Source organism: Rhinopithecus bieti, unplaced genomic scaffold (assembly GCF_001698545.2).
Source record: "Rhinopithecus bieti isolate Rb0 unplaced genomic scaffold, ASM169854v2 scaffold_24103, whole genome shotgun sequence".
Lineage (NCBI taxonomy): Eukaryota > Metazoa > Chordata > Mammalia > Primates > Cercopithecidae > Rhinopithecus > Rhinopithecus bieti.
This window is the reverse complement of record NW_016810974.1, coordinates 16,030-25,616: the sequence shown is the minus strand read 5'-3', so window position 1 is coordinate 25,616 and position 9,587 is coordinate 16,030. Positions and strand designations below refer to the sequence as shown.

Sequence of the window (9,587 nt, the reverse complement as noted above, 5' to 3'; positions counted from 1 at the left end):
ATTTTTCCCACAAGAGACTTTGCAGGGCAATTTCAAGGTATGGCAAGAAAATGTATTTTGGGGTAAAACATTTTCATTTTTTTCCTGTGTTATGCCAGAGTCAGACGGAAAGTAAGTCATGATATACAGGGTTAAATAAAATCCATCCGATGAGAATTTATGGCTTGGAGGGCACGACTCCCCAAACCCCTTAGAAAGGAATTGGGCAAGATAAAAAAAAATCAGAGCTTAGTCCTCACTCAGAAGGGGTAAAGTATCTCATTAGGCAATCTTGTTTAAAGTTCCAGGCTCTAACTATCATCTGTATGGTTAATGATCACCAAATTTTAGTTCAAGCCATGAGCTCATCACTGAGTTTCAGACCTATGTATTCAATTACCTGCTTAATATTGTGCCCTGATTTCTTCAAAGGTACCCAAAGTTGATATATCCAAATTCCAACTTATTGCCTCCCTCAAACTTAGTCTTCTTGTGTTTCTCAAATCAGTAAATGCATGACCATCATTTGGTTGCATGGGCCAGAAACATGGAAGTCACCTTTTTGTCTCCCTATCCCTAATCCTCATATCCAACTCATCAATTTTACTTCTCAGATCTCTTGAATATGCTTATTTCTAGGAATATCCACTGCTACTCCCTAGTCCAAGCATGAGCATCATCTCTTGCCTGGAAGACAGCCATAGCCTGCTGATTTACACACCTCTGCCCATTTTATATCACTGTAATCTAATCGCCATACTTTTTTTTTTTCAAAATACAAATCTCAGTATGCACCTCTTGTTTAAAATCTTTCAATATATTCCCATTACTTTTAAGATAAATTTCGACTCCAATTTTTAAAAGATCTTTAAAGCCCTGAATGATACGGCCCTTACATACATCTCCCTCCCTCTCTACACTCAATACTCCCCCTATACTGATTCATGTAGTTTCTTGAAGGGGCCTTCCTCCCTCCTGCCTCAAGTCTTCACATATTCTGTCTGGAGCCCAACTCCCACTTAGTTGATTCCAACTTACAGTTCAAACCTCAGTTTAAACCAAAATGGGTGACATCTTCCTATTAAATGCCTTCATAGCATGTTATACCTTTCCTTCAGAGTACTTATTAGAGTTTATTATATTTGTATGATTATTTGTCTTCTGACTGTCCCCTTTGTCCCCTTTACTAGAATAAGTTCTTTAAGGTCAGAGACCATATCTATACAAAACTGCCTAGTGCCTAACATCACACTTGGCACAGAGCAAGCAGTCAGGATATTTTTACTGAATCATTTAGTGATTTAAAGATGTATGTGGCTGGAGCATAATTACATGCTGGGAAAAAGAGCCAGTTGAATGAGAGAGGATAAAAATAGAGGAGAGAGAAGGGATGATTTCTAGAGGACTTCTCTTGAAAGGTTAGAGATAAGGGGTGATTTAGTTACCTAGAACAGAGGGTGGAGACCTGCCCTGGAACACAGCTATCTTTGAGAACTCTAAAGGGTATTTACTGGCTGGTTTATATTACAGAACCATGGATGAGTCTCAAGAACAAATATCACTTACTGGGGTGCTGCCCACTCACACTTTCAGGTTGGACCCTCTCATCTTTGAAAAGGGCCACACTGCCTATTATAGGATAAGCTGGGAATAATGCAATGTGGGGAAGGCCTTACAAATCTAAGAAAATGTTGAGACTCCTTTGAAGGAAGCTACAGATACAGAATCACTTATTCCCACTATTCTCATCACAACAAGTCTTCTTAAAGTATTCATAACAGATTGCTCTCTGTCTTTATTAAATTACCAAGCCATTCAAAGAAGGCCAAAGCTCCTGGGATAGGGCACAGGAGAAGATGCCCCAGTGCCAGGGGCCTTATAAGTCAGAGACACTTAGATTTAAAAAATACAAGCTGGGATCATGGCTAATACTTAATGGAGAAAGTGGTGCACCTTGGTTTCCCCATCTGCAAAATGAGTCAAGTACCACCTAGTACACTCGGTTAATGGGAGAAGAAAACAATGACACTATCAGTGTAAACAACCAGCCACAGCCTAGTACAGAATAAACCCTCCAATAACAGTTATTTTCTTCATCAGCAGATGAACATTGAAAGAACATTCAAGTTTATGGAAAGCTCTAAGATGATGCTACAGTAGCAAAACATTTAACAGTAATATCTGAAACCCAATGTATTTTGGATTAATGAGATTTCCCAGAGCTTATGTATCAATCTTAATGGCTCAAGAACACAATCATTGAAAAGAACAGGCTTTCGCACATAAAGCATGCTACATACTATGAGACATAAAGAGTGGTAAGAAATCAATGTGTTTAAAAATATATATGTCTCAAACACCTTTTGCATAATATAAATTTATGCCAATAAACTGAATAATATATTCATCAATATTGCACATTCCCAAATTTTGTTGGTGAGCTAACTTTTTTCCATACTGCTGACAGTTCATTTAGCTCCAACATTATTACAGTTGTATTTTCTTGGTTTTTATTTCCATTATCTGGATTAATACATGATATGTAGCACATCACACATATAGACCATTTCTGCCCCAATGCAATTTGACGTTTCAAAATGGGTATTATCCTCTAAAACATGTCAGCCACGCTGAATAGTCCCAGCTCCTGATTCTACTAGTGAATCCATCATGACATCACTCTATCTGTGAAGAGCAAAACATACTCAGTTATTTCAAGTGCATGATTTTGAACATAATCTTTTAGCCTTTTTTCAACAACAATTCTATTATTTTATGCTTCTCTTGCTTAAACTCTCAGATTTAAAAAATAGTCTTTGCACATTCTTGGCCAGAAATCATCTTCACATGTTTTTTCTTAAGCAATTCTATCCAACCTCCTGGAACTGAGACCACATTAACTCCACTCAACACCCAGAGAAATTTCACCAGCTATGAAAAGCAAACTACCAATTCAAATCAGGCATACCTGAGGTAGAATTTCAAGGAACTGGTGATTGTCTTAATGTCCCAGTCACTATTATGAAAATCAACATCTCCTGGGCATTTAGGATCTATTTGAGAAAAGTAAACAAAAACCAAAAGTTAATCATCAAAAAAATCTTACATTTTCCCTCTTTTAAAAGAAAAACAAAGTATATTACCCTAAGTAGTTTTTAAGAGATCAAAACTTTAGAAGAAGCAAATCTTTGATGTTTCAAAAACATGACTGCATTCTGGTCTACCATATAAGGAATAAGAAAGTAATCTATCCAATTCACACAACAAGAAAAAACTGAACAAACAAAATCAACTCTTTTTAGATTCATCAGATAACTGGGGTCATAGGGTAAATGGCTGCCCCCAGAAGTGAGGAGATAGAGAGAACCAAATCTTATTGTAACAGAAGCCCAGGAGTAGAAAACTCCTTGGGAACCAGCACTGGGATAGGATAACCTAACCTGTAATTTACAAATTGCTAAAGGCTTAATATGTTCGGATTTGAGAGGTAAAAACTCCAATGGCACCCAGTCCAAAAGGGGCTCCCACACTTTTGTGAATTTTACCTATAGGAGTCCTATCAAGTTTTGATGGTGAAAAATCCCCCCATGCTTCCAGCAGTGGGGAAAGATAAGTAGTCATTTAAAAATATTCACAGACCCTTCTCTTCTTCTTAAAAGGTCTTCCCTCAAGAGAAAGTATTTTACCAGATCATAACCTCCTGCAGTTTTATCAGAACCTAAGTGAGTAAGGTGAAGGGAAATACCAAATTCCAGACCCAATTTGCCTTCCAGTCTCTCCCAAGAGGGGAAAAAAAATCCTGAGAAGAACTTAAGTAAGTCACAGGCCAGGGGCACAGCTCACTAAAAGACAGAGACATAATCTTATAGAAGACTTCCCCACCCATGACAGCTTACCACCGTATCAACTGGGCTCATATGTAACTACAGAAATATGACTAAAAGAATTGTGCTTCTCAGATGATTTAAGTCTTTAGGCAAAACCAAAAATAACAGAGGAGGCAAAAACAAGAACATCAGAGCAATGTTTAGCCTCTATCAGTTGCATTTCTATATACTAACAATGAACTATTTGAAAAAAAATTCAAAAACAATCCCATTTACAATAGTATTAAAGAAAAGCCTAGGAATAAATTTAGTAAAGGAAGTGAATAACTGCTACACTAAAAACCATAAAGCACTGATAAAACAAACTGAAGACACAAATAAATGAAAAAATAGTCCATGTTCATGGATTAGAAGAACTAATCTTGTTAAAATGTCCATACTTCCCAAAGCGTTCTCCGGGTTCAATGCAATTCCTATCAAAATTCCAAGGTCATTGTTCACAGAAATAGAAGATAATCATAAAATTCATATGAAATGACAAAAGACCCTGAATAGTCAAAGCAATCTTTAGCAAAAGGAACAAACATGAAGGTATCACACTCTCTGACTTCAAAATATATTATGAAGTTATATATGAAGTTATTATAATCACAATAGCATAGTACTAGCATAAAATCAGACCAATCAACCAATGGCACAGAATAGAAAATCCAGACATAAACCTAAGTACTTAGAGTTAATTGATTTTTTGACAAAGGTGCCAAGAACACTCAACGGGGAAAGGATACTCTATTCAGTAAATGGTGTTGGAAAAACTGGATATCCTCATACAGAAGGAAATTGGACCCTATCTTACAGTGTACAAAAATCAACACAAAATGAATAAAGATTTAAATGTAAGACCAGAAACCATAAAACTAATACAAGAAAACATAGGTGAAAAGCTCCATGACATTTATCCAGGCAATGATTTCCTGGATCAGACTCTAAAGGCACAAGCAACAAATGCTAACATAGACAAATGGAATTGCACCAAACTAAAAAGCTTCTGCAAAGAAATGGAAACAAGACAGTGAAGGGACAACCCACGGATTGGGTAAAAACAATGGCAAACCATAAATCTGATAAGGGGCTGATATCCAAAATATAGAAGTAACTCAAACAACTAAATAACAAGGAAACAAATAACCCAAGCAAAAAATGGGTAAGAAAATATGAGCAAAAATTTCTCCAAAAAAGAGATACTGGAATACGTGTACTTGAGAAAGAGAGAGTGCAGCAGTTGTGAGACACTGCATTGAATCCCATGCTACCCTGTTACACAGAAGAAAGCAAAATCAGGCTGAACTCAGTGAAGGACAACCCACACAGGAAACATTTAAACCAGCCCTAGCTAGAGGGGAATCACACATCCCAGTTCTAAGCCTTGACACGGCAGGTTAAAGTGCTCTGGGTCCCTAAATAAACTTGAAGGGCACTCTAAGCCACAAGGACTGCAACTCTTATATTAGTCCTAGTGTTGAACTGGGCTCAGAGCCAGTGAACTTGCGAGGCATGCAACCTACTGAGACACCAGCAATGGTAGCTATGGGAGTCCTTGCACCACCCCATACAGCACACCTCAAGGCTCCAAAAGAGACCCCTTCCTTCTGCTTGGGGAAAAGAGGGGGCAAGAGTAAAGAGGACTTTGTCTTGCATCTTGTATACCAGCTCAGCCACAGTAGCCTAGGGCACTCATCAGAGTCCTAAGGCCCCTTTTCCAGACCCTATCTCCCAGACATTTCTACACACACCTGGGGCCAGAAGGGAACCCACTGCCTTGAATGGAAGAACCCAGTGTTGGCAGGACCCATCACATGCTGACTAAAGAACCCTTGGACCCTAAATAACCAGAAGCAAAACCCAGATAGTACTCATTGGGCCTTAGATGAAACTTTGTGGGCTTCAGGTATGACTCAACACATTCCCAGCTGTGGTAGCTCTGGGAAAGACTCCTTCTGCTTCAGAAAAGTAGAGGGAAAAGTAAAAGTGGACTTAAAAAGTAAAAGGAGAAAGTAAGGAAAGAAAAGAAGAGTCTCTGCCTAGTAATCCAGAGAAGTCTTCCAGATCTTATTCAAGACCGTCAAGGTGGTACTGCTACAGATCTGCAAGAACCACAGAATTACTGGGTATGGGATGCTCTCTAATGCAGATATGGCTTGGATCAAAACACTCAAGTCCTTTCAAATATCTGGAAAGCCTTCCCAAGAAGGGTAAGTACAAACAAGCTCAGACTAAGAAGACTACACTAACTACTTAACTCTTCGATGCCCAGAAACAGATGAACATTCACAAGAATCAGGACCTTTCAAGAAAATATGACCTTCCAAAATGAACTAAATAAGGCATCAGAGACTACTCTTGGAGAAACAGAGGTATGTGACATATAAGACAGAGAAATCAAAATAGCTATTTTGAGAAAACTCAAAGAAATTCAATATAATATAGATAAAGGAATTCAGAATTCTATCACATAAATTTAGCAAAGACATTGAAATAATTTTAAAAATCAAGCAGAAACTCTGGAGTTGAAAAATGCAAGTGACATGCAGAAGAATGCATCAGAACCTTATAATAACAGAATTGATCAAGCAGAAGAATTGATGACCTTGAAGATAGGCTATTTGAAAATACACATTTAGAGGAGACAAAAGAGAAAAGAATGAAAAACAACGAAGCATGCCTACAGGATCTAGAAAATAGTCTCAAAGGGCAAATATAAGAGTTATTGGCCTTAAAGAGGAGGTAGAGAAAGAAACAAGGGTAGCAAGCTTATTCAATGGGACAGTATCAACGACATCAACTTTGAAGTACAAGGTTATAGAACACCAGAGACATTTAACCCAAACAAGAATATCTAAAGGCATTTAATAATCATATTCCTAAAGATCAAGGATAAAAAAAAGGATCCTAAAAGCAACAAGGGGAAAAGAGACAAGTAACATAAAAAGGAGCTCAAATATGTCTGATAGCAGACTTTTCAGTGGAAACCTTACAGGCCAAGAGAGAGCAGCATGACATAAAGTGCTGAAGGAGAAAAAAACTCTTACCCTAGAATAGTATATCTGGTGAAAATGTCCTTCAAACATGAAGGAAAAATACTTTCCAAGACGAACAAAAGCTGAGAGATTTCATCAATAGCAGATCTATCTTACAAGATATGCTAAAGAGAGTACTTCATTCAGAAAGAGAAGAACAGTAATGAGCACTAATAAATCACCTGAAGATATAAAACTCACTGGTAATAGTAAGTACACAGAAAAACACAGAATATTATAACACCATAACTGTAATGTGTCAACTTCTCTTAAGTAGAAAGACTAAACAATTAACCAATAAAAAATAATAATTCCAACAACTTTTAAAGACATAGAGAGTACAATAAGACATAAATGGAAACAACAAAAAACTGAAAAGTGGGCAGAAAAAATTATGGTGTAAAGTTTTTATTAGTTTTCTTTTTCCTTGTTTATTTATGCTATNCTCAAAAAAAAAAAAAAAAAAAAGAAAGAAAGAAAGAAAGAAATTAAAATCATACCACTAGAGGAAATCTACTTCACTAAAAAGACAGGAAGAAAAGAAGGAAGACAAGACCACAAAACAATCAGAAAACAAATAATAAAATGGGAGGGAGTAAATCATTACTTATCAATAATAACATTGAATATAAATGGACAAAACTCTCCAATCAAAAGACATACAGTAGCTCAATGGATAAAATAATTAGACTCTTGCCTACAAAAAACACATTTATCCTGTAAAGACACACATAGACTGAAAATAAAAGGGTGGAAAAAAGATATTCCATGCCAATGGAAACCAAAAAAGAACAGAGTAGCTACACCTATATTAGAAAAAATAGATTTCAAGACAAAAACTGTAAGAGACAAAGAAGATCATCTGTCTTATAGGACAGATCTCGTATTGATGAAATCCCTCAGCTTTTGTTTGTCGGGAAATATGACCTTCCATATTTATTTCTTTATTTATTTCTCTTTCATGTTTGAAGGACATTTCCACTGGATATACTATTCTACAATAAAAGTTTTTTTTTTCCTTCAGTACTTTAAATCTTCAGAAGATCATTATGACCCCATAATGATAAAGGGGTCAATTTAGCCAGAGGAAATAACAATTTTAAATGTAATATATCCAATGCTGGAGCACCCAAACATATAAATATTATTAGAGCTACAAGGAGAGGTAGATTTCAATAGAATAATAGCTAAACACTTCAACACCCCCACTTTCAGCATTAAACAGATCTCCCAGACAGAAAATCAACAAACAAGCATTGGACTTAATCTGCACTATGGACCAAATGGATCTAGTAGATATTTACAGAACATTTCATCCAATGGCTACAGAATACACATTCTTCACCTCAGCACATGGAACATTCTCAAGGACAAACCATACGTTAGGTCACAAAACAAGTCTTTTTTTTTTTTTTTTTTTTGAGACAAGGTCTCACTCCACCACTCAGGCTGGAATGCAGTGGCTCACTGCAGTCTCGACCTCATAGGTTCAAGCAGTCCCCCCATCTCAGCCCCGGCTAGTAGCTGGGACTACAAGTGTGTGCCACCACACCTGGATAATTTTTTGTACATTTAGTAGAGACAGGGTTTCACTATGCTACCCAGGCTGGTCTCGAACTCCTGGACTCAAGCGATCTGCCTACTTCAGCCTCCCAAAGTGCTAGGATTACAGGCGTGAGCAACTGCACCCACCCGTAAAGCAAGTCTTAAAACATTCAAAAACCCTGAAATAATATCAAGCATCTTCTCTGACCACAATGGAAAAAAAAAGCTAGAAATCAATAACAAGAGGAACTTTGGAAACTATATAAACACATGAAAATTAATATCCTCCTGAATGATCAGTGGGCCAATGGCAAAATTAAGAAGAAAACTGAAAATTTTCTTGAAGCAAATGATAATGGAAATGTAATATACTAAAACCTATGGGATACAGTAAAAGCAGTACTAAGACGGAAGGTTATAGCTATAATGCCTACATCAAAAAGAAGAGCTTCAAATAACCTAATGATTCATCTTAAAGAACAAGAAAAGCAAGAGCAAGCCAAACTCCAAATTAGTAGAAGATAATAAATAATTAAGATCAGAGCAGAAATAAAATGAATTTGACATGATAATAAAACAAAAGATCAATAAAACAAAAGTAGGTTTTCTGAAAAGATATATAAAATTGACAAACCTTTAGCCAGATTAAGATAAAAAGAGAGAATATCCCAATAAATAAAATCAGAGATGAGAAAGGAGACATTACAACTGATACTGCAGAAATTCAAAGGGTAATTAGTGGCTACTATGAGGAACTATATGCCAATAAATGGGAAAACTAGAAGAAATTCATAAATTCCTAGACACATACAACCTACCAAGATCGAACCAGGAATAAATCCAAAACCTGAACCGACCAATAACAAGGAACAAGATTGAAGGCATAATAAAAAGTCTAACAGCAAAGAAAAGTCTGGGACCCAATGGCTTTACTGTTGAATTCTACCAAACATTTAAAGAAGAACTAATACTAAACCTACTCAAACTATTCTGAAAAAATAGAGTGGGAGGGAGTACTTCCAAACTCACTCTACAAGGCCAATAGTACCCTGATACCAAAACCAGACAAAGATACATCAAACAAACAAACAAACAACAACAACAACAAAAGAAAAACTACTGGCCATGACCATTGATATATATATATATATATATATAT

At 36.5% G+C, this 9,587-nt stretch overlaps 1 protein-coding gene across 1 annotated transcript in view; it reads right to left on the bottom strand.

The window, feature by feature from the left end:
• Positions 1-9,587, bottom strand: part of LOC108542986 (oligophrenin-1) — a gene marked incomplete at its 5' end in the record, with an annotated part of 95,937 nt that overhangs the window by 78,965 nt on the left and 7,385 nt on the right. Inside the window, one exon of the mRNA XM_017893300.1 lies at positions 2,944-3,032. Coding sequence (XP_017748789.1) covers positions 2,944-3,032 — 89 coding nt within the window. The remainder of the gene's footprint in view (positions 1-2,943; positions 3,033-9,587) is intronic.